Source organism: Palaemon carinicauda, chromosome 20 (assembly GCF_036898095.1).
Source record: "Palaemon carinicauda isolate YSFRI2023 chromosome 20, ASM3689809v2, whole genome shotgun sequence".
NCBI classification, from domain to species: domain Eukaryota; kingdom Metazoa; phylum Arthropoda; class Malacostraca; order Decapoda; family Palaemonidae; genus Palaemon; species Palaemon carinicauda.
Window position 1 is genome coordinate 95,323,069 of NC_090744.1, and position 25,574 is coordinate 95,348,642.

At 37.9% G+C, this 25,574-nt stretch overlaps 1 protein-coding gene across 4 annotated transcripts in view; it reads left to right on the forward strand.

Moving 5' to 3' along the window:
* The window catches only part of LOC137614325 (protein ELYS-like), a 138,594-nt gene that overhangs the window by 101,113 nt on the left and 11,907 nt on the right, over positions 1 to 25,574 (forward strand). For 3 of the 4 annotated variants that reach the window (XM_068344082.1, XM_068344084.1, XM_068344085.1), the window contains exons 25-30: positions 1,449 to 1,968; positions 2,185 to 2,268; positions 10,244 to 15,182; positions 16,491 to 16,548; positions 17,466 to 17,681; positions 24,513 to 24,680. In XM_068344082.1, coding sequence (XP_068200183.1) covers positions 1,449 to 1,968; positions 2,185 to 2,268; positions 10,244 to 15,182; positions 16,491 to 16,548; positions 17,466 to 17,681; positions 24,513 to 24,680 — 5,985 coding nt within the window. The remainder of the gene's footprint in view (positions 1 to 1,448; positions 1,969 to 2,184; positions 2,269 to 10,243; positions 15,183 to 16,490; positions 16,549 to 17,465; positions 17,682 to 24,512; positions 24,681 to 25,574) is intronic. The other variant, XM_068344083.1, reaches the window with a different exon arrangement.

The window sequence follows — 25,574 nt, forward strand, 5'->3', positions numbered from 1 at the left end:
CAAACTCCTCGGTAAATAATAATTAATTAATTTTTTTTTTCTAAAGTTGATTTTGTGGCTAGAATTTGATAAAGTAAGTTACAGTTATGCCTTATATACTCGTGTAACTCGTAATCTTGCATATTATGTGACCTCCAAAATTTCACCAATAAAAATAGATTTTATCATGAGTCATTGTACAATATGGAAGTTCCTATTTTGAGACCACGTTATAATAAAATAACCTCTTTTTCTCCCTCTTCATCCATAAAAAGAGGATGCATGTTAAAAGTATCGTTAGTCATGCACACGGCTATAAATAACCGTAAGAAAAACAGCTGTTAGGCTATAAACAATCAATTCGGATAACCGCACCTGTCTTGCTTTCATTTCGACTTGTACGATAGTAAACAATCACCGTAATTGTTACAATGACGTTAAGTAGAATATGAGTGATATATTATTACATTACGCTACCTTTTTCTGTTTATGAAAAGGTAAACCAAATTGTGCAAAAGTTACATAAAGAATTGGAAGAAATAAGTCAATAATTTCCTAAGCTTTGTAATCAAGCACCGTAAAGGTAAAGACTAAAATTATCGTGAATCCACAACAGGGATGAAATGCCTCAAAACTTCACTGTGTCATTAAAATTGAGAGTAAATGAGAGTGAAAAACTTTTTTTTTTTTTATCAAGTATTACATATATTTATATGTTAAAATAAAAATGATAGCTCCCATAATAATAGTCTCTAAGCAAGAGAGAAAAAAAAATATTTTGTAGTTTGCCTTAATCAGCTGATAACTGGGGAGGGTGGGCTGGGGCACCCTAGCAATACTGTACCAACCCAACTCGGCTGAATCCCTCGTCAGGCTGGAAGGAGCGAAGGAAGACAAAAGTCCCCCCTCCCCCCCTTTTTTTTTTTTTTAAGTCCCTTGGTAGATAGATAGATAAACTTCATGGTTTATCAGTTATTGCAGGGAGTGCCTGAATGAAAGCTCTCAAAAGCTCTCAAATAATGGTATATAAACTGAATAGGGAATTTGCAAAAAAAAATCAAAAGAGAAATTACTGTACGATGGTTTCATGAAATAGCTAATCACATTTCTAGGATTGCATGAGACATTCCAAAGGTTTTGTTGTAGATGGAGTAGGGATAATTTCTTATTATTTTTTTCAAGTTGAAGTGTTATTGTTGTATACAATATTTTTTAGATTATGTATGAATATATATAAACAAAAACATTATTTTTCAAATCTGTTTTGACAAAATATCTTGCACCAGTGAACCGTTGTCTTGTTGCTTGAAGCCATGAATACTTTATAATCTAACTTGCACATATTCAGTGTTGTTTTTTGGATCCTTTTTTAAATTTTTGTTTAATAATATTAGGCATAAGGCTCTGGCCAGTTTGTATTATAGAAGATAATTATTCGCACAAAAAATGATTGAATTTATAATTTACAGCTGAAGAGAGCCAACAAATCAGAGCTACTGATTGTAGTCTGACTCCAAAGCAGTTAAGGTTCCATTTGCCCAAAGGTAAGATAGATGCAAATGGCATTTCAAATCAGTCATTTACTGAATCTAGTAAAGATGAAAGTGTCCTTATTCCAGTAGAAGAGTTAGAAAAGGAAACCTTTGATGTTGAGGAAGAACATGATGGTGATGAACGGACTAGTTTCCAAAAGGAGGAGGCTTCAGAATTGGAGAAAAGCCTTTCTGATGCTGAATATATGGAAGTTCAAGAGGAAGAGAATGAGGATAATGAACGTTCCTTCATGAGTGTCGATATTGGCGATAAATTTGAAAGGTCTATTGAAGTACAGGAGGAAGAGGCCTCTCTAGATGTATTCGAGGATTCCCTCGAGGAAATTGAGGGGGAGGAGGGTACAGACCGTGAAGCCGAGGTAGAGGTACTAGAGAAATCCATTGAAGTTGGAGGAGAACCTGCAGAACAGAGCTCAGTTGAAATAAATGTTTTAAGGTAAGCTGGAATGTTATTTCTAATATAGAATGATAGTAGCACCTTCATATATAACTACAGTCATTTCAATGTTGAATTGACCTACATATTCAGTACATTATTTTTTTTTTTACAATTGTCACTAAAGCAAGCTACGAATTTAGTATTTTAAATTTCTTAATAGTTCTGTTCTCTGTCTTATGTTAAGTTATTTACATTTAAACTTGCATCTGTTAGGCATCCATTTTCTGGAGTTCCAACACCACGGCAACCACTCAGAGCCTGCAGTAGTGCCGAACTAATGGGTGGTACAACAAGGAGGTTAGACTTATACAGTTTAGCTTTGAAAGGCAGTCCCATATTTCATTTTTACTGTCATTTTAACTACTTGCATGGATAAATCCTATAATCTTGCTGGGTATTTGTAAACAGTATTGGTATTATTGTGTTGGTATAAGCTTCATAATACTTACTTTTATAACTGCTTTTTTAGCATTTTGGGATAAATTTTGATTGGGCTTTAATTTGTTATTACTTCATGAAGCTTTATTATGTGCGAGATCTATCATCTAAAATTTTAATCAGCGAAGACTTTGCTTATGTAATGGAATTGATCCTGCATAGTATTTCTTGGCACTTGTATGAATAGTTGGGATGTTTTTGGAGCTTCCAAAAAGTTTGAAATGAAAAAATCATTGCAATTGGAATTTGGATGTTATCAGTTTTCTTTGATTTGTGTTTTTGGTTTTCAGCTTCAAGCAAGATGAATAAAGTGAATGATATCTGGAAGGTTTTATGTCCCTAAGTACATATTATTTTATGTAAATTTACCAGATAGCTTAGTTGTATTGAAATGACAATTTTTATTTAATTTTTTTATCTACTTTTGTACAAGCTTGTAACATTGGCCATGCATTCAATATATTTTTATAATAACTTTGGTAGAAAAATTATAGTTTTGAAGTCTCAGTACAATAGCTTGACAAAAAAAGAGACCTGGGCTGGCAGCCATATCATGCACTCATGATTTTAGTTTAAAACAAACATTTGCCATTGATTCATTTGAAAAGAAATGAACTAACAACCTACATTCAAATGTGAGATTATGTTGCAGACCTTAGTTGTAATGTAGTAGATAAGTTTTTCTGGGTTTGACGAAAATTTAGTTTCTTTAATTTTTGTATGCTCTGCTAGAATTATCATAATGTTTAGTCTTCTTACTTTTCAGTAGTATTTGCTGTAAAATGAAAGCTAAAGAATTTATTAAAAATTTAGTTTAGATGAATAAATATAAAGAAAAGATCTTTTTGCATCAATTTAAAATCTAAATAACATTAGATACAGCAGTCAAAGATATCTTGGATGCATGGAGACCAGGTAGTAGGCTTCAAGGCATTCAGTAATACTAAACATTAGATATTTCATATAATGGAGTGTGAAAGGAGCAGGATAGGAGAATATATTTAGCCGGAAATTTAAAATATGGACTTGTCAGTTTCAGCATAATTCCTTGTCACCTTGTCTGTTTTTATCTTGTTAGATTATACTGTTATACAGTATGCCACTTGCAAAAGTCAAGGGTCCCAAATGATTAATGCTTCCGTCTCCACTAACATATCGTTACTGTTAGCCCTGAGGAGGGCACTTAAAATTAAGAAGCTAACATAAGAGTGTAGAGTAAGCAATTCTTTTCTCAGAAGTCTGACTGAAGGTGACATTACATGTGTTTGTTGGTATTGAGAGGGAGTTGATGCAAAGGTAAAACTGTGGGACATATTAATTTTTGGAAAGAGTGAAAGCTTTACTGATTTTAGACTAGAGCTCTTAGATGTGTTAAATGGGTCTCCTATAATTCCCAGTAATTAGGGTAGAGAAGAAATATCTGAATTGTAAGCAGTAAGGAGAGCCTATCCAATTGTTGGAATCTTGTTATACTAGTTTAGATATGTTTTCTGCAATATTTTATGCTGCATATACTAAAGGAAAAACCAAATCCAAGTATGCCAAAAGTGAATTAATTTTCATTCTATATTATAATTTTAGTTGGAAGCTTATCATTCGTAACTAATTTTTTTTTTCTACAAAAATAACCCCACTGTATTTAGCTTTTTTTTTTTTTTTTTAATATAAATTGAAGATTTCATTTATTATATATAGAACTGACACCAAATACACTAGTATATTACATCAAAATTATATTTGATAATTTTATAAATTTATGATGAGAATCCTTATTGCCAACAGTACAAATAATAGTTTAAGAATTAGAGTCAGCATTAAATTTGGAGTAATGGGAGGCGTTTAGAAAGCCATTACACGTATGCACACATTTCCCGAAATCATCAATATGCAAATCCTCAGTGAATTTAGCATTATTGGAAAACGTAAATGATAAACTTTTTGAATTGTAGAAATATCAAGGGAAATATATTTATTAATATTTTCTAAAACAAAATATTCCTCAAATACTGTATATGAATTATACAATACTTATATTTTAAATTTGAAAAATTAGGGTTTTCAATAGCATTTGCTCTAATTTGCTCAAATGATATATAAGTGTAATTTACTGTATTCTGTTCTTGGTATTATAACGTAGTGAACGAAGTCTTTGGCTTAACTATGTCGATTAAGACCTGTTTGATTTAAACTGCTTTATTAACGTCTTGCAAAAGATGATTATACATTTCTTTTATCATAGCTTATCTCTGCAAATCTTCTGATAGTACTGTATATCGTATTGAAAACTTCATTGCAAATCCAAAATATATTCATAATTGCTGTAACATGAATTTTTGCTTTATTATTTAATATTTACTCACTGGCCTGGTTAAACTACCTGGTAGCAATAAAAGTAAAATCTCTAAAAAGCTTCCTAGCATTATAATGAACATACAGTTTATCTCAAGCCCTTTATTGTAGCCGTCCAGTTTGGGTAGGCTTAAAGGAAGGTATTTTGAAATTTCCAAATTCTTATTTGTGTTAACATGTCATCATCCTTCTTATATTTTACTTGAATACATAGACTTATGTTAGTTATTTTACTTTTTTTTTGTATCAAATACAGCATTTGTGTTGTCTTACACATTGGTAAACTGTAAGGAAGATAGATCATTCACCGCCCTGCGGGTGTAAAATATGTCGTTATATGGCAACTGATGTTTATTATTTAATGGTAATTTAATTCTTTTTCTTGCATTTCAATCCCATGCTACATTTATTTTTAGCCATTGCACAATTATAAGGAATTGTGTCTACTCATAAAAACGTAAATTTCAAGGTTGACTGGGATGTCATAAATAGGAAATTTTATAATCGTATTTTGCCTCGGTATAGGTCATCTTAGATTGTAGAGCCAAACCAGAATGTTCTCTTACCAGGAACTATTTTCTTTTATTTTGTCTACTATTTAGCTGCTGTTTATGTGGGCTTTACAAGTTTTTCTGTATGATCTGAAGTAAATTTTTGTTATTTGGAATGTGTTGCAAGATGTTATTTAAAAGAAGTTTTATAATGACGTATTTAATATGCGGAAAGTCCTTTAAAATATGCAAATTAATAATCCATTGTTCCCTTACTATCAAACCTTCCGTTATTTATGTGGATTATCTTTCAGCATAGCTGGAAGGTAGCCAGTAGACTTTAATTGCGAGGTGGCAACCCTTCCTAAAAGCTTGAGCCGGTAAACTGGGGGTAGACGGGGTGCACCCAGCCACCTCTCTCTATACTCTCACAGCAGTGAGACGTCACTCTTTCTTTTGGGCTCGGTAGAGATCGGACGTGTTTGCTTTCTCTTTTCAGGTGTATGTGTTCTCTCTTCGATGGCCTTCATGCGAACGTGTCCAGGGCGCGAGGGTGCCGCGTGGGGTACTTTCATGTCTTTGTTGGAGACCAACCCGCATTCTGTGTCGTTCGTGCCGAGGGTATCGCTGCGAGCAGGGTTCGCTCTCGCAGAGTGTAGGGAGTGGCCTGCCTCCCAATAGAAGAAATTTTGGCAGTGCAGGAAGAAGGCGAAGCGTGATCTTTCTCCCTCACGGGCGAGGAAAGCGTGTTCTTTTTCTTCACGCACCCCTAAATCTCTTTCTAAAGCTCCTCGCTTGCGCTCTTCCGAGGGGCGATCAAGTAGGAGCGCAGACTGACTAACTCCTTGGCAATCCTCTCTAGAGGAGCAATTTCACCTCCAACCGCTGGCGAACCATTCTCCCTTTGCCTCACGTTCGTGAGCTAGGCATTCGCGACGTTCACGCCATTCTTGAATGAGATCTAGATGCTCCCGTTCACAATCATGAACCATGCTTTTGCAATCAAGGTCTAGACATTTCTTGTCCAGAGGTAGAGGTAGACGCAAGCACAGTCTATTAGTGCGTAGCCCCTCAACCAGACCTTCTTCCAAACGACCTCGGACCGGACCTGATGATGCGAATGACCATTCCTCAAACAGGCATTCAGCTAAACCCTCAGCGCCTTTCGCCGCCTGGGGATTCTTAGCAAAGCGTTCTCCTACGTGACGCTTGGAAACTCATCCTGCTGTGACACGTTCTCCAAATAGAGTAGTCCCTACTCAGAGGCCTTCTCTGCCGACTTTGTTGGACATAGGTGCTTCTCTGGGGCCACAAGAAGTCGTTAGACCTTCCTCTTCCTATGTGGCTCCTAGTGCTCCTGTTGCAAGCACTTCAGCTTGTGAATCTTGTGATTTTGTTCTTGAGTCTCGCGATTTCACGAGCAAGTCGGCGATTTCCGCGAGCAATGCATGAGCAGACGTGTCAGAACCGCAAGCAAGTGCGGTACCAACACCTTCGCCTTGACCCTCGGCTTCTTCCACCTCCAGCGGAAGACCGACACCCTTTCCAGAGGGTTTGAAGGAGACTCCTAATAGGTTCGCGAACGGTCCTATTGGTCCAGACCTTCCTTCGCATCCGAAGGAACGTGTTCCTCTGCCTCAGAGGTTATCACCTTCGTTGACTGGAGCTCCTCCGAGAGTTCCACCCAAAGGACACTCTCCTAAGGAATTCCAGTGAGGATCAGAGCTTCCTTCAAGGAAGCACTAGGATCCCCCTGGAACCCTCGTCGAAATCGTCAGTTGGGAGTCAGGATCCTAGAAGGAAGTTGACGACCCCGATTGCGCGCTGAAGGTCCTATTTCGTCTGACTCTTATATGGCTAACTTACCCTATACTCCAGTGAAGGTAAAGGAGGTCATGACTAAGAGACAGAAAAGGGACAGTAGGGACATAGGTTCGCCGAGGGAGATAACGATCCATCCCTTCAACCCTTGAGACATTGAGGTTTTCCTGAGAAAGATCCTTCAGCTCCTACTGCCAAGGCTTCGTCAAATTCCTCAAAAACCTCGCAGGTTCCCTCCTTCTAAGACCACGGAGGAATGTCCTGTGTGTAGGGAATCAAAGGACACTAAGAAAAAACCTAAGAATGCTGCGGCATGGGAATCTAGAATGGCTGAGGCACAGAGGCGTTCCCCTGTGGCGGATCCTCCCAGCGATTCAGTCGACGACCCTGACCTACCCCAGACTCTGGAGGTGGATGGCCCCTTAGATTCTGAGGATGAGAATCTTCCAAAGGCGGCCAATCCGAACTATCACTCCGAGCAAGAGAGAGACGAGTCTGAGCATACCTTTTGGCAGGTCCTTGCCTGTATGAGGGCCATCAACAGCCTGTCTACTCCTGGTTCCACCATCCAGGAAGGGAAGGATATTGTTCTTGACGATATATTCGAGACCCAGAAGCCTTCCAGGTCCAGTGCAGCTCTGCCCTGGTCCAAGGGTTTGACAGCCACCAAAAGGAAAGCTATCGCCCATATAGCTGGACCTTCTAGTTCGTTGAGGGCAGGTTCCTCCTCTCGGTCCCTTCCACTTCTTTTTGTTCTACAAAGGAAATATTACGAAATCGAAGGGAAACACATTCACCATGACCCTTGACCCTTCAGTAGAGTCCCTAATTAAGGGAGTACCGACTCGAACCCTCTCCTCGCTGAAGGCCTCCTTCTCGGCAGTGGAACGCCTGAACAGAGAGAGGTGCGAAGTATGCCATGCAGGCGGCTTCATGGCTTGATCTATGGCTAGGATTCTTAGGCTTCATGGTTTGTTCCCACAATCTTTCAAAGGAGCCAGCCAGGAAGACTGTAGTCTTTCCTGTTGTCAGGTACCTGGACTCTTGAATTTTTACCGCACTACGTTGTCAACCTGGGGGCGACCGCCATTCTCACGAGAATGGATACCGTCATAAGTAGGTTCTACAAGTAGGTGCCGAAGGTGGAGTTCTCTCGGTTGAGCAATTCCACCCTTAAGGGTTCATCTCTCTTCGTTCCCAGAAGAGATAGAGAGGGCTGCTGAGTGATGGAGGAAATCGTCGAACGATTCTCTCCTTCATAGGTCCATGTCATCGCGGCCCTATGGTAGACCTTCCCAGTCTTCACGGCCTCAGTGAGCACCTTCCTCTTCTCATCTGTTAACATCTAGGTCCTCTGGACCTTCTAAGGTGTCTAAGCAGCCCTTTCCATCCAAAGGCCAGAAAGGGTCCAAGTCCTTTAGAGGAAAGAAGGAAGGACAGAAGGGTGTCCGAGGTGACAACTCCTAGTAGGAATGGCATTCCTCATCATCTACCACCTGGGGGAGGATGCCTACAGCGCTGCTGGCAGAGGTGGTCGCTCCACAGGGCAGATCCCTGGACGGTCAAAGTGATTGCCCTAGGGTATTGCGTCCTGTTCATTCAATCTCTCCCTCCTCTTACTCTGGATCCAGTGCATCTAAGCTTCTATGCAAAGGAGCTGGCCCTCAGGGTCGAATTCCAGACCATGCTGCATAAGGGCGCTCTCCAAGAGGTTGCGGACGGGTCCCCAGGCTTCTACAGTCGAACATTTCTGGCGAAAAGGCGACTGGAGGCTGGAGACCAGTCAACGATCTCTCCCCTCTGAACAAGTTTGTTCAACACTCAGTTCAGAATGGAGACCTCTGTTTGTTAGTTCAGGGAGAGTAAAGAGGAGGATTACCAAAAACAAGGTTTCCTCCTGGATTCGCCAAGACTTTGAAAGAACCTTGGCTCCTGATCCTACTCAGACTCCGTGACCTAAAGCCCATGATGTCAGGGAAATCAGAATCTGGCATTCAAACGCAACTTTTCCATGTTGCAAGTTCTTTAAGCGGGCATGTAAAAGAGGCAGACTACCTTTACAGCCATAATTTAAAAGACGCGACCCACAGGAGACTCGATACGTTAACTATTGGTCTTGTGGTGGCTGCTCAACAAGTGGTTTAAGATACCTCAGGCTTCTTAATGGACAAGTAGCAGTTGGTTAAAATGGGTACCTATGCAAGCTGGCTTCAACCTCAGCAGGTAATTATTACTTCCCTTGTATAACCTAGTATAAGTTATAAAAGTTTTATACCATCCACGTCCTTATTGCTTTCTGCTATGGAGCAATTACACTGCCTTGCACAGGCCGCTAATATACTCACTTTGTATATTTCAGCGAGGTGTCAAAGTTTTCCCCAGACCACGGTCATATACTGTGCTAGGTAAAATTGGGTCAATGTCCATGCCAGATCTAGGACTTCCACCCACCTAAGAGTGAGTCATTTATATGAATAACAGAAGGTTTGTTAGTATGGGAACAAATGACAAATTTGGAGATAATTTGTATTTTCCCTAACTAATACAAACCTGTAGTTATTTATATAAATTGGCCTGCCATTACCTGTTCCCCAGAAGTCCTGCCTGCAATCAAAACTGATGTCTCACAGCTGTGAGAGTGTATATAGAGGCATCTGGGTAGCACCCCCCCCCCCAACCACTCTCAGCCTACCCACTCAAGCGATTAGGCAGGGTTGCCACCTCGCAGTAAAAGTTTAATGGCTACCTTCCAGCTATGCTGAAAGATAATCCACATAAATAACTTCAGGTTTGTATTAGGGGAAAATACAAATTATCTCTGAATTTGTCATTTCTATTATTTTTTTTTGTATCTAAACTAGTGATTGGGGTAGTGGTAATTGTACATGTGTTATACTGTATTAGATGTTACAGTATTTAGTTGCGAGGATTGCACACCTTATTTTTAAATACATCACTTTGAAGTTGTGTATTGTGTGCTGTATTTTTGTATTGTTTCTATGTATCATAAGGGATGATTTTTGTGGTGGTGGCATTCTGAATCTATTTATGCTTTTATTATAATATCTATTTAACACTAGATGCTTTCAATTTAGTTTTTGCTTTTAATTGCCAGTCTTTCATGACATTGTTGTTATTTATTATCGGGAACTCATAATTTTTTATCCTTTCAGCAATGAAGAAATAACGGGTAAAATTGAAGCGACATTAACTGAAGAATTCAGCATAGAGGAAGAAAAAGTTGTAGAAGACTCCTTTTACAGTTTTACAGAGGAGAAAATATCTGATACCCAAATATCAGAGGGTGTAGAGGAGAAAGAGGGAGAATCTGAGGAGAATTTAGCTGGTGCTGAGAGGTCCTTTGAAGTTGGTGGGGATGATGAAGATGAGCCAATTTGTCTGGAGGCAGAACATGAATTGAAAAATTCTGTGCATGAGGAAGAGGATACCATTGAAAATAGAAGACAAGATGTAGATGACCAAGACCAAATTAGTGAACCCCTCGAAGGAAATGAATCGGAAAAGGAAGAGGAAATGAAACTGACTCTTGAAATGGAAAATGAGGACACTTCAGTTCATGAAACACAGAAATCAGATGAAGTTGAGGAATGTTCAGAGGAAAATGTAATAAATGAAGTGGATGATGGTGAAGGTGTAAAACTAATGCTGGATGAAGTCAGTCAGGATGATAAAGGGCATGGAACTGTATTTGAGGAATTTGAGCAAAGTAAAACATCTGTTACTGTTGAAACTACAGTGGAATCGAGTGTAACCCAAAATCTAAATGATTCAGAGTACATCACATCTCTGAGGTTCTCAGATTCTGAAAGTGATGCAGAGAAAAGTTTTGTTGAGGAAAACAAAAGTGACGAAACAAAGAATTTATCAATCATGGACAAGATGGAAGTACAGAAAGGAAGGGTAGTTGCAGCATTAAATGAAAACCTTGTAATGGAAAATTTGGGTCTTGGTGAAGCGATTTTAGGTGACACAACTATTAGAAGTGATGGAAATGGAATAGAAGATAACATCTTACAACTTGCGAGTGAGAAAGAGGAGGAAATGATTACTCCAGAAATGATTAATGAAGCCCTTTCTGAAGAAGAAAGTTTTGTTTTAAATTTGGATGCCTCTGAGCATTTTAGTCCTCTCAATTTCTCGGATGATTCAGACCTGGAGAAAGAGCCAGAGGAAGCTGATCAATCATCTCCAGATATTAAAGAGGCTCTTTTATCAAGGGAAGGCATCCTGAAACCCATTTCTGTTGATGAGGCAAAGGTGGCAATAGCTGAAGGTGCTGAAGAAAATAGCATGGAAGCTAACATGCCAGAAGAGGAAAGTGTGAAGGCAAGCGCGCTTGACGTTTCAAGGAGAGTTGACGAAATTGTTCCTGAAAATGATCCGGAACCAGTAATCCCAGAAATGGAAATTGGTGATGCAGAGAACAAACCCCAGGAAGTGTTAGGTCATGCAAAAGATGTACATGGCAAACCTCTAGTTACAAATTCTGCCAAATCAGATTCTTCAGCCGAGTTTGATCAGTTTGAGAAATTAAAAACAGAGGACCAGGTTCAGGAATCTGATCTGAAGGCAGTGTCAGATGGAAAGGAAATTGTGGAGACTAGAGTAAGTGAGGAATCTTCACTATGTGAAAAAGATGACATATTTGTTATGAAACCAGAAATAACTACTCACAGTGAACAATTTCAGGGTAGTGAATATAGTAACGGGATCAGTGAAGGTATTGAAGAAATGGAAACAGATGAAAATTGCACTGTAGCAGCTAGCATCAAAGAAAGTAATACCCAGAGAAAGGAGTTGCAGTCAAACATCACTGAAGTACAAACACAAATGACAAGAGAAACTGAATGCATTTCCATCAGGGAAAATAAGGAGATAGAGGAATGTAATAGTGTGTTTCAGAATAAAGAAACCGTTGAAATTGGACTGCAGAAAGAGCCAGAAGAGTTGACCATTGAGGCTGACTCTAAGATGCAAGATACCAATTTAAGTTTGGAAAAGAAGTCTTCATCAGATGTATTGGATAATAGTAAATGTGTTACTCAATCTTTATCTAATACAGTGACTTACGAAAGCTCTAACCTTGAGACCACAAGAAAAGAACAGGAAATAGGGACTGAAATTCCTGCTTCAGAACACAAAAAAGATGTCATGTTAAAAGAGTCTGTTGTTTGTGAAGTGGAATCCTTATCAATCCCTACTTCCCCAGCTGATCAAACTACAGGACTTACATCCAGTAATACAGAGTTCTTGAGCTTAAAAGTGAAAGAGCATCCTGGGGCAGTTGAAGATTCTACTGACGGCAATGCTGCCTCCTTTTCGCCTCCTCCTACACCTACCCGCCGTAGTGCAAGAATAACGCCTCAAAAAGAAAAATCACTCGATATTACAGACACACAACGGCACACTGACTGCCTCGAAAAACCCATTTCTGATAGTACTTACGTTGATGAGGGAGAGTCCATTGCAATTATCACTACTTTAGACCAAAGTGGAAAGCTAACACACAAGATAGAATTATCAGGTAGCCCTTCTTCAGGAAATGAAATAGACACTTCTCTGAAAGAATCCCTTGATAATGAAATAGAATCTTTATCAGATACTACTTCCTCAAACCAACAAAATGCAAGATCTAAATCTAGCAAGACAGAGGTGAAAGAATACACTGAGGTGCAAGGAAAATCTGATGATGCTAAAGAAGTGTCCGTTTCAGCTCCTTCTACTCCTACCCGCCGTAGTGCGAGAATCTCACCGCAGAAAATGGACTCCCCAGGTATATTGCACAATCAAAGTCAAGTAGAGTTAAGTTCTGACAGAAGTCCTCCTAGGAGAAGTTTAAGGCTTACACCTGACAAACCCAGAGACCTTGGTGAAAGTCTTATGGAAACCAGTTCCCCTCCCACAACACCAACTAGACGAAATACAAGGTTAACCTCTACTAAGGATGATGCATTAGAGTTAAGACTCAGTCCTTTTGTGGAAAATATTCCTGAATTACATAGATCCTATGCTCAGTCAGAAGAAAAAACAGTGAAGAGGTCTTTGACACTTACAAGGTCTTCAAAGGATGCTTCAGATCAACAGTTAAGCACTCATAGTCCCTCACCTTCTAAATTCTCCCCGGCCAGAAGAAAGGCAGAAACTAGCAGTCCATTGCCAGAAACAAGAGTTTTGTTGGTAAAGATTGACTCCCCTGTAAAATCTAATGTAATGGAAAAACATGAGTTAAATAAAGAAACAAGTTCACAAGAACCTAAAATACCTCAAACCATAATCAAAGATGATAAAATGGAAACAGAAGAGGTCCATCATAAATTGTCTCCAGATAGAAAACCCCATGAAGATACAGGTAGTGTGTCTGAGTCTAAGGAAGCATCAAATGATGTGGAAGGTGCAGATGTAACCACTGTAAACAAAACCTTTACTGTAGATTCACCCAAAAGTAAAGTAGTCGGTATGGAAAAGTCATCCGATATTCAAAGTGATAATTCAGTAGAGTCAGGGAATAGAACTCCTCGCCGGAGAAGCCGTCGACTAAGTACATCAGTAGCTACTCCTGCACAGTCACCATCAATTAGTGCAAAAGAAGTCCTTGCCAAAGTTTCCGTTGAACATATGGTAGAGCTGGGACACACAACTCCTTTGAGAAGGAGTCGGCGTCTTAGCTCAACCACTACTACTCCAGCGACTCCGACAAGAAGCAGTAAGAGACTTAATGTTAGCAACCTTCAGGTGACCCCTTTGCCAAGAACTCGTTTGGGTGCTACAGGTTTGGGCACTGCTGATAAAGCCTTAAAATCTGGTAGAAAGATAAGTGATGTACCAACTCCTCTAACTAAAGTTGATTTGGCTACACCAAGTGTATCAGTTGTCACACCCTCATCTAGGAAGTCCTCTGGAACCAAACTTGTGAAGAATGAAGTTGATAAGGTTGCTCAGAAGTTACTTCTGTCTCCTGAGCGGTCAGCTAGAGTGACTAATTCTGCAGTAGAGCCAAAGGTTTTGTCTTCGTCTGGTCAGTCACAAGATGATATACCCACCCCTCCATCATCTCCTTCACTAAGATCAGGAAGAATAAATGAACCTGCTAGTAGCTCTGGAGATCCAGCAACGCCTGGAACACCTTCACGAAGATCAAAACGAATAAGTGAACCTGCAAGTAGCTCGGCAGATCCAGCAACGCCTGGAACACCTTCACGAAGATCAAAACGAATAAGTGAACCTGCTAGTGGCTCTGGAGATCCAGCAACACCTGGAACACCTTCACGAAGATCAAAACGAATAAGTGAATCTGCAAGTGGCTCTGGAGATCCTACAACACCTGGAACACCTTCACGAAGATCAAAACAAATAAATGAACCAGCAAGTAGCTCTGCAGATCCAGCAACTCCTGAAACACCAAGTGTTAAATCCCCAGCAAGACGATCTCGTCGTAGAAGCTCAATTTCAGAACAGCTGAACCTTGAAGAATCTAAACTAACACAGAAGAAAGGGAAGAGCTCAAAGATTGAACTAGTTACTGTTTCCAATGATGATAACTTAAGAACCCCAGTGAAAGCTGAGTCAGAGTCCCCCAAAGCAATTTTGACCCCCTCTAAAAGGTCTACACCATCTAGAAGTAGGAAAACACCTTCCCGACTTGGTCAAGGTTTCGAAACCTTGGAGACTATTAGTGAAGACACTGAAGTCTCTTCAAAAATGGAATCTAAGAAATCAAAAACTCCATCGAGAACTCTTAGGTCTCGATCTTCTGTTAGCGAAAGTGCAGCTGAGGATACGACAGATAGTCCAGTTCAGTCTCGTAAAAGATCAAGGAAATCTCTTGGAAGTGGAGATTCTTTAGCAGGGGTTGTGAATGCTAAGGAGAGAGCAGCATCTAAAAAAACCAGTGATTCATCCATAAATAGCTTGTCTAGCGTCAACAGAGAAAGAACTCCACCCTCCGTGAAAGAATCATCCCCAGAACAACCAGTTAGGAAAAGTGGGAGGAAGAGAAGGCCCTCCAGAAGAGTTTCAGAGTCCGAAGATGAGGTTTTCATAGAGAAACCTGTATCAACTAAACAGGAAAAATCATCTAAACAGTCTTTCTTGGTAAGTATTGACTGAACTTTTTAAATATTTCTGACGTCATAATGGCTTTGGTTCTTTTTATCATCTGTATCAGTGAGTGTATTGACAAAGCACTTCTTTTTATTTTGTTTAGGATATTTTTACTTCCAATTTCAATGTATCCGCTTATTAAGGTTTTTCATTATTCCCTTTGAAATAGTTGTGTAACCACAAAGCAGTCAATTAAATTTTGTCATTGATTTGTTTACTGTGGTATTTGTTCTGTAAAGTAGTCCCAAAGATGAGAACCTTCAAAAATTAAAACCCTTTATGTGCAGTAAAAGAAAAAATCAGATAAGGTGTAAGATGAAATAAAATTTGCTTAAATTCTTTTTGTAAAGCTTTTTTTTTAGTACGCAAATATTTGCTGGAATTCTTGATACTTGCGTAGTCTAACTCATTAGCAGTAGCTATATTAAATGTTGGAAAATGATGGAGATAAGCGAGTGTTATGAACTGAATGTCTAAGACTAATTGTGTAGAACTTATGGACCTTTCAACTTTAGAACCCATTCTTGGAATACCTTTTTATTTTCAATAAAGCATTGGTGTTTCACCTTGATTTCTCTTCAAATCTTGTTTCCACCCATGGTCAAGTTCCAACTAACTTGACTCCAGTTACTCATGATATTATGGCAGCTCAGGCCATCTGTGGTGTTCTGTGATAAACATACTAGCCTTTGGTTTGCTGCAGTATTCTCGTTGCCTTAAGGGGACTTGGTGCAAATCTTCTTTTTGGAATGTAAGATGAGTGAAATCAAGTTGTTGCAAGTAGCTATTTATAAAATTATTTATAATGATCATATTGCTTGCCTTTCAATTTTTGCTCTTACTGCCTTTTCATTTAATGCACTCAACTGTGTTTTTTCTATTTCCATGTAGTATTCTATTTCTTGCAGTTGTATTTGTTTTTATTATGATTGTTGTATTATAACTTATTAGCATCAGCTTGAGTGCTTACACCCCTCTGTCTTTATCTATATTTACGACAGCTGGATTTTTTTTTCCAATCATTCTAAGGACCTTTATGTTAGTTTGCTATCAGAGAACAAGACCTCAGAGGTGGAATGGTTAATTTTATATAGTTTGATTTGGAAGCGAGATTTGAAATAGTCATTCATGGTTACTGGGATATGATTCACATTTAAAAATTATTACGCCGCTTTATATACTTGTAGAAAATTGGTATTGCAAGATTTCAACTGTTGCAGGAGTTACTGGATAAAAATCTCTTACCAGTTTATATTCTTGGATTAATATTCAAGTACAATTATGTAATTTTTTTTTCAGAACCCATCAGCAGATGCAGTGAAAAGTATGACATCCAGTCCCATCACCAGTGTGAAAGGTAAAAATTTAGTTTTTTTCAATTCTTGAATAAGAGGTGGTGATTGGAACAAGATTTATAAAAGTGACCATATGAGGGAAAGACCAAAGAAGGGGAGGAGAAATCTGACAAAAAAAAAAAAAAAAAAAACATAATGAGGTCTTCAGGACAAATCTAAAAGGAAGACTTTTACTTTTTTTATGTATTGACTTTCCATCCCTTTTGATGATCAAGTGTCCCTGCAAATATTACATTATTATAGAATAGATAATTATCATACATTTTATCGAATTTGTAAGACATTTTGCCTTGTATGATATAATTGATATTTTCCCCCAAGAACCAGACCCTGTGTCAGTACAGAAAGTCAAGGATTTTAACTTCTGAGCTGGTTGAATAATCATTTTCAAGTTGAATGAAGTGGATGTTTAATTACATAGAGTATAGTCCAAAGATGTAATTTATCAGTTGCAGATAGGCAATATAATATTGACACTTAAACCCTCATAACATTAAACTTTGTCAATTTAAAATCTTTCTTGAAAAAGTAGCTTGAAAAAAATTTTCTACTTGAATTGGTTAATTTTTTAAAGATTGTATGAACTCATTTCATGACTTTATTAAAGATCATATAGCTATGACCTAGCACTTGTGATGTTTATAAATAACTTCAGATGTTCTTGGTTGTTTGTTTCATTCGAGTACATAGATTTTGTTCATAGTTATAAATTATCTATACTGTATAGATTGACTTGAGCATACAGAATTCAGAACTAGTTCATCTAAAGTCCATCAATCATTTCATTTTGAGCTTACAGAAAATTGATTTTATGAAGCTAAAGTATTAATTTCAATAAGATGTTGGATTAAATATTTCCCAAAACCTGATAATTTGTCTCAGTGATATATAGTGTTAAGACAAGGGGTAAATATTCCAGATTCAGAAAGCAGTGAAGAAGAAGAGAGGAGTTTAAGGAAAAGAATTTCAAGGAAAAGAAGTTTAAGGATGTCCAATATACCTGCAATAGATGATGTCCTATCAGGCGCTAAGAGAACTACGCGCACTTCACTTGCCACAAAGTTACTTCATTCTTCATCTGTTAAGTCTTCGTCATTACACCGATCTGTTAAATCACTGAACATTTATTCAGAAGGTAAGATGTAGACAATAAATTATGTTGCTGTTTTAGTAGTTGATATAAAGATAGAAAAACCTAGACTATTCATATGTTTTCTCAACATCTAACCATCCGAAGTCATGAGATTTTTCCTTATAACATAGGTTTACTGATGGAAAAAAGGCCCATACTGTTCAAGCAAAACAAAGTAGCTAGACTGCCAGTCATGTAATTTTACACTGAACTTGAGATACTCACTATTGCATAATCATTATCATCATCTCCTACGCCTATTAACGCAAAGGGCCTTGGTTAGATTTCGCCAGTCATCTCTATCTCGAGCTTTTGAATCAATACTTCTCCACTCATCATCTCCCACTTCATGCTTCATAGTCCTCAGCCATGTAGGCCTGGGTCTTCCAACTCATATAGTGCCTTGTGGAGCTACATTGAAAGTTTGGTAAACTAATCTCTCTTGGGGAGTGTGAAGAGCATGTTAAACCATCTCCATCTTCCCCTCACCATGATCTCATCCACACAGGGCACTCGAGTAATCTCTCCTATAGTTTCATTTTTAATCCTGTCCTGCCATTTAACTCCCAATATTCTTCTGAGGGTTTTGTTCTGAAATCTACAAAATCTGTTGGATATTGTTTCATTCTTATACCACAACTTGTGTCCAGATAGTAACACCGATCTCACTAAACTGATATATAGCCTGAATTTTATATCTAATTTCTGGATATTTGATTTCCAAATTTTACTTAACCTAGTTGTTGCCTAATTTGCTTCTTTCAATCTTTCATTAAACTTAAATTCGAAACATCCTGTATTAGAGATCATAGTTCCTAAGTGTTTTAATGATTCTACCTCATTAATACTTTCTCCTTCCAATGATATTTTATCTTCCATTGCATATTTTGTTCTCATCATCTCTGTCTTTCTTCTATTAATCTTGAGCCCAACCTCATGTGATATTTTATGCATTCCGGTAAGTAAGCTTTGTAAGTCCTGTGGTGTTCTGCTGAAAAGGACAGCATTGTCAGCATACTCTAGGGCTGCTGAAATCCTGTTACCAATCCAGTCCAATCCTTCTCCACCATTCTCTATCATTACAAAATCCATGAGAAGGATAAGCAACATATGTGACAATACATTCCCTTGGAGTACTCCACTGTTCACTGGAAATTCATTTGATAGGACTCCACTAACATAAACTTTGCACTTGCTATGTTCATGTACAGACTTAATCAAATTTTCATATTTAAGAGGAACTTGATAATAATGCAGGACTCTCCACAAAATTCGCCAGTGCCCGCTATCAAAGGGTTTTTCATACTCCACAAATGCCATCAAAAATGGATTTCTATATTTTACACATTGTTGTACCACATGTCTTAAAATGAAAATTTGGTCAGTACAACTTCTACCTTTTCTAAATCCTGCTTGTTCATCTCTCAGCTGTTTATCAGTCTTTCTCTCTAGTATTCTCTTTAGAATGAGCATACTGTACTATATACATTCATGACAACTGACGTAAGTGTGATGCCTCTGTAATTATTGCAATTAGTCATATCTTTTTTTGCCATTTTCACAAACACTCCTAAATCCCATTCATCAGGTTTTGCCTCTCCACGCCACATTCTGCAAAATAATCTTGTAAATATTCTGGGATTCACTTAATTTTTGGCCAATATCATCTTGGTAGTTATTTCATTGTATCCAGGGGCTTTCCATCTCTTTAGTTTTTTTAGGATAGCTTCGACTTAAACACACTGAATTCATTCATGGGCACATCAAGGTCTTCCTCAGCCTCAGGTATATCAATCAAATGATTCCCTTCATGTCTCCTATTCATTACCTCACTAAACTTTTCCATCCAACATTTGACTTATTTCATCTTCTGTTTTTATAACAGATCCATCTCTCTCTCTGATGGGTATATGCTGCTGCTGCTTTGCCATAGTAGAGATTTCATTAATAATTCTGTGATCAATTCTTACACCATGGCCAGTTCCTGAATTCATAGCTTTGTCAGCCTCATCTGCTTTCATGTCTAAACATAAATTGTTTTTTCCTGCACTAACAAACCTTACGCTATTTATAGGGATTATTCTTTCAGCAAAGCTGAAATCTAGCCATAAGACATTTTAGCAAAGTTGAACTAGTAGGGGGTAGGAGTGGGAGCCGGGGGTTCCCGGTCACTCCTCTTACACACACACACCCCTAAGGTTAAATAACAAATTAAGTTATAAAAATTATATTGCATTAGTATAAAATAAACTTAATTGTTACATTTACCAATATTTATATTCAATATCTTTTACATCGCGTACATATTATTATTATTACTATTACTATCCAAGCTACAACCCTAGTTGGAAAAGCAAGATGCTATAAGCCCAGGGGCTCCAACAGGGAAAAATAGCCTAGTGAGGAAAGGAAATAAGGAAATAAATAAATGAAGAGAACAAATTAACAATAAATCATTCTAAAAAAAGTAACAACGTCAAAACAGACATGTCATATATAAACTATTAACAACATCGAAAACAAATATGTCATAAATAAACTATAAAAAGACTCATGTCCGCCTGGTCAACAAAAAAGCAGTTGCTCCAACTTTGAACTTTTGAAGTTCTACTGATTCAACTACCCGATTAGGAAGATCATTCCACAACTTGGTAACAGCTGGAATGAAACTTCTTGAGTACTGCGTAGTATTGAGCCTCATGATGGAGAAGGCCTGGCTATTAGAATTAACTGCCTGCCTAGTATTACGAACAGGATAGAATTGTCCAGGGAGATGGCTGTCAGCATCAACAGCTGATTCGTCTGTTATTGTAGTTATTGTTGTTCGATACGCATTTTAATAAGAAACTGGTCGAGAGTTCGTTGAACAGTTCTTTTTTTTAAGAACACAGATAGGGAGCAAAATCATATCAACAATACTGTACTCTGTTAACTATATGTGAGCATAATCGTGGTACTGTCAGGACCTTGAAAACAGCTCACAACAAGACCAAAATAAAAACAATCGGTAATTGCTGTTGTTAAAATACGTCTTGAATTGATAATAGAAAAGTACAAAAATTATTAAACGAAGTTCAGATGACATCGAAAACCAGGATTATTTTAGACATATTTCAGTTTATGTACATTATGTTGTCGGCTAAAGCTACAGATCAGTTGACGAAATTGAATGACGTCTTAATTCCTGCCTACGATCGAACATAGATTTAAGCAAAGTAAAAGTTTATATTTTGTGTAGTATTTATTTGATTGATTGATTTGAGGTTATCCATATAAATAGCTACAGGTCTGTATTAGATAGGAAGGATACAAATTACTTCTAAATTTTTAATTTTTTCGTGAATACAAACCTTTATCATTTGAAACTTCTAACAAGGTGGTAGTAGTTAGCTGGAAGATGGCCTGGTAAGCTCTGCCTACTCCCCAGGCTACTTAGCTTACTTCGCTTCCAGCCGCTGGATGGTAAAAACGTACTTCTGGCGTCCTTGTGTTTTCTTTTAGATGAACATGTTTTGAAGATTTGTGTTTATGGGATATTGAGGAAGAAGAAAATCTGAAGGTATTTCCTGATAACTGTAGGTGTGGGACAGTTTTCTGTGCAAACCTGCCGTACTCATATTCTTGGTTGCTGTTTAATCCCTCACTAGTGTGGCCTTTTGACAACAACGTAATCCTAAGGAAATTGGAATTCCTCTGTCATCACTTGTTTGACGAAGAAAGGAGATTTTGCTGTCTTCAGTGTCTTCCAGAAAGGTGCTAAGGACATATCACCTGGTTGTGCTGCCTCCTAATAAGTTCCTGTAGTCTATTTCCCCATGAGAGAGTCATCATTGGCTTGTATGACCCTGTAGAAGAACTTGAAGTTCCTCCTCTTCCTTTGCCTCATCTTAGAGAGTCTGCACTTGCATATGCATGATAATAATAGTAATAATAATAATAATAATCAGCAATTTTTCATCTTCCTTTTTCAGGGAGGCTCCTCGCTCTTATGGGTGAAGGATATTGCTCAGCCCTCGATCCAAGTTTTCAAGTAGAACTTAGGCCTTGACTCTTCAAGAGAATCACCAATACTCATAAGATTATGAGTGTGGGACAATTTGGCCCTCCTAGGGAACTCAAAAGTTACATGGAACATATTTTAAGTCCTCAGGTCTCTCAAGTAGACCTCCCCCCTCGAGAATGGTATAGGTTGCCGTGTGTCACAAGTGCTGGAATTCTGAAGTGTAGAATGACTCCCTCACCATGGTTCAGGAGTTTGTTGCCAGGACCTAGAATCCAGCTGTTCACAACTTTGAGTCCTTCATCTCTTCCCTACAAGAACCAACTTACCTTCCTGTCCTGGAAGGACACTTTGACTCCTCCTAGAGCAACAGAAGGAATAAGAAGAGATCGAAGAATTTTTTTTTTCCCTGGCTTCATTGACTTTCAGAGGAGAAGGCGAAAGGAGCATCCTCGATTCAAGCTCACGAAGTCAGACATATTTCATCTATCCTAGCTGTCAGTAAGAACCTATCAGTGGCAGGGTTTTTAAAGACAGGAAACTGGTGATGATAGATAACCTTTGCTGCCCATTTTACAGAAGCATACCCATAGGTCCATGAATGTTTATCTTTGCCAGGTGGTAGTTGCTCAACAGAATATGTAGCAAACCTAGCTCCTCCACGGGAAAAGAAACATCTTGTCTAAGAAAGCGGTCATATCGCAAGTCGAGTATGGGTGGTAGGATCGACTTGTCCTTCCTTGGAGTGCAGCAGTCACTTTTATTTAATGGATTAGATGCTAGATGCAAGTAAGAAAAGTTTTGTGTAGAATTATATACTCCCAGATAAAAGGGAGGACGAGCATATGTATGCAAACCCTTTTCTTTGAAATAATTAGAAAAGGTTGGTGGCTAATGCACCAGCCACCCATTGAGATACTACCGTCAGAGTGTTATTGGTTCCTTTAACTAGCAAGAGACTGCTACATTGGATTCCTCTCTAGTTACGGCTCATTTTGCCTTTGCTTACACATACCCCAAATAGTCTGGCATATTCTTTACACTTTCTCCTCTGTCCTCATACACCTGACAACACTGAGATTACCAAACAATTCTTCTTCATCCAACGGGTTACTACACTGTAATTGTTCAGTGGCCACTCTCCTCTTGGCAAGGGTAGAAGAGACTTTTTAGCTATGGTAAGCAGCTCTTAATATTTTTATTATTAATTCCTAGTTGGAAAAGCAGAATACTATAAGCTCAGGGGCCCCAACAGGGAAAATAGCCCAGTGAGGAAAGGAAACCAGGAAAAATAAAATATTTTAAGGACAGTAACAACATTAAAATAAATAATTCCTAAATAAACTATAAATACTTTAACAAAACAAGAGGAAGAGACATTAGATAGAATAGTGTGCCCGAGTGTACCCTCAAGCAAGAGAACTCTAATCCAAGACAGTGAAAGGCCATGGTACAGAGGCTGTGGCACTACCCAAGACTAGAGAACAGTGGTTTGATTTTGGAGTGTCCTTCTCCTAGAAGAGCTGCTTACCATAGCTAAAGAGTCTCTTCAAAGTTACCAAGAGGAAAGTAGGGGAAGGACTCTCCAAAATCATACCATTGTTCTCTAGCCTTGGGTAGTGCCATAGCCTCTGTACCATGGTCTTCCACTGTCGTGGGTTAGAGTTCTCTTGCTTGAGCACACTGTTCTATCTTATTTCTCTTCCTCTTGTTTTTATAGTTTATATATGATGGATTTATTTGAATGTCACTGTTCTTAAAATATTTATTTTAATTGTTAATTACTTCTCATGTTGTTTCCTTATTTCCTTTCCTCACTCGGCCATTTTCCTTGTTGGAGCCCTCGGGCTTATAGCATTCTGCTTTTCCATATAGGGTTGTAGCTTAGCAAGTAATAATAATAATTGTCAAGAGCAGAAGAGATTAGAAGGAATCTAAGTACAGTATGTTTTCTTTAGTGGTGTAAATTCTCATAAATGCATTCTCATTTCTTTAAGTGGAGTAATGCCAACTAGTTATCAAAACAAAAATATATTTTCTTAAATAGGAAATATTGTTCTGTAGATCACTGTAGGTAATAGGCACTTGTTGAATATGTGTATAATTTTAAAAAAATATATACAGTATAAATAAAAACAGAAAATGACTGTAGAACGATAACATGATTTTGAGATATTTTTCCCACCTGATTTAGTCCATATAAAAGATTGGTTAATCCTGCCTTGTAAGTAAGGAAAGCTGAGAAATTAAAATTTTAATTTGGCTAATAATGATACAGTATATTTATATCTAGTGCACATAACTATACCACTGGGCATTGAGTAGACACTTCTTAACCCTTTTACCCCCTAAGGACGTACTGGTACGTTTCACAAAAGCCATCCCTTTACCCCCATGGACGTACCCTTGCAAAAAAATGCTATAAATTTTTTTTTGAATTTTTGGTAATTTTTTTTTTTGAGAAAATTCAGGCATTTTCCAAGAGAATGAGACCAACCAGACCTCTCTATGACAAACATTAAGGCTGTTAGAGCAATTTAAAAAAAAATATATTGCAAAATGTGCTGGGAAAAAAATAATCTCCTGGGGGTTGAGGGTTGGAATTTTCCAAATAGCCTGAGGGTAAAAGGGTTAAATGTATGGCAAGGGTTACATACGGTATTGTATAGTGTACCCGTTGGCTTATTGAAACCCAAACATTTTTCATCCAGTGAATGGTTCAGTTATTAGCTAAAGGCAGATTATAACATACTAAATATTAAAATGCATTGAAATGATAATTTACTTTAATGTACAGAACATGTAAATGATTAGGTTGTATTTAATTCTTGCAGATAAAGGACCAACAATAGATTTTACACCAGAAAAAACTAAAACCCGAAAGTCATCAAAGAAGAGCACAGCTAGTGATGATTCAGTATTGATTATTCACGAGTCTGATGATACTAAGGAAATGGTTTTCACTAGTGAAATGGACAGAGACCAGAATGTCGACAATGTTGGTAAGTACATGAATTAAATTTTTGTAATGTTTGCAAGTGTTCTAAAGAATTGCCATTCATACTTGGCCCAAATTCATATGGCCGAGTTCCCCAGACCTGGGCAAGTTATAGGTATGTTTATAATTGATGCCTTTAAATATTTTTTTTTAACACTGGTAGCCTTATGAACTGTTTCAGACTTCTAATTAGATACTGTAAAAGCCACTTAGGATCAGGTCTGATCCTTTATAGCATCGTTAATTTTCTTGATGGAGATTCTACCAAAGTATGTTCAGGTTATGAAATCCGATGGTAGGAAATTACCGGAATACTCGCTACAAGTGTTGAATTTTAGATTTTTTAATTGTTCAGCTTACCTATGGGTCTCAGTGGTGGGTAACCAATGGCAGATTTGATTGCCTTGCTTTGATATTTTATCATGATTAACCCCTTCGGTACAAGGCAGCAGTCCCCACTCAGTAGCTGTATACGAGAATTGTGACTCTTGGATATATTTTTATTCTTCTTCTTCTTCTTTGTCTACATCTTTTCCAACTTCTATGTGGGGTCGATGTTTTTGGTCAGCTTTCTCCATCTACCTCTGTCCAACACCTCATCACCGGTTAATCCCTTTGATCGAAGGTCATGCTTAGTTTTTATATTAGCATTTTTATTTTGTTATTACCAAGTGATTATTAATAATTCCACGATAGATAGCCTTCAAAATATATATAAAACAACTACTGTCATTAATGAAATATTTCACTTTTTAAAGAAATGATTAAAAAATATCTATTGCCTTTGACATAAAATGTCTGCAATAATGTATAATTATGAGGCATACGATAAAAAAAACTTGTCTACTGATGAGAGAGAGAGAGACAGAGAGAAAAAAATGAGTCGTAGATTTCTGTT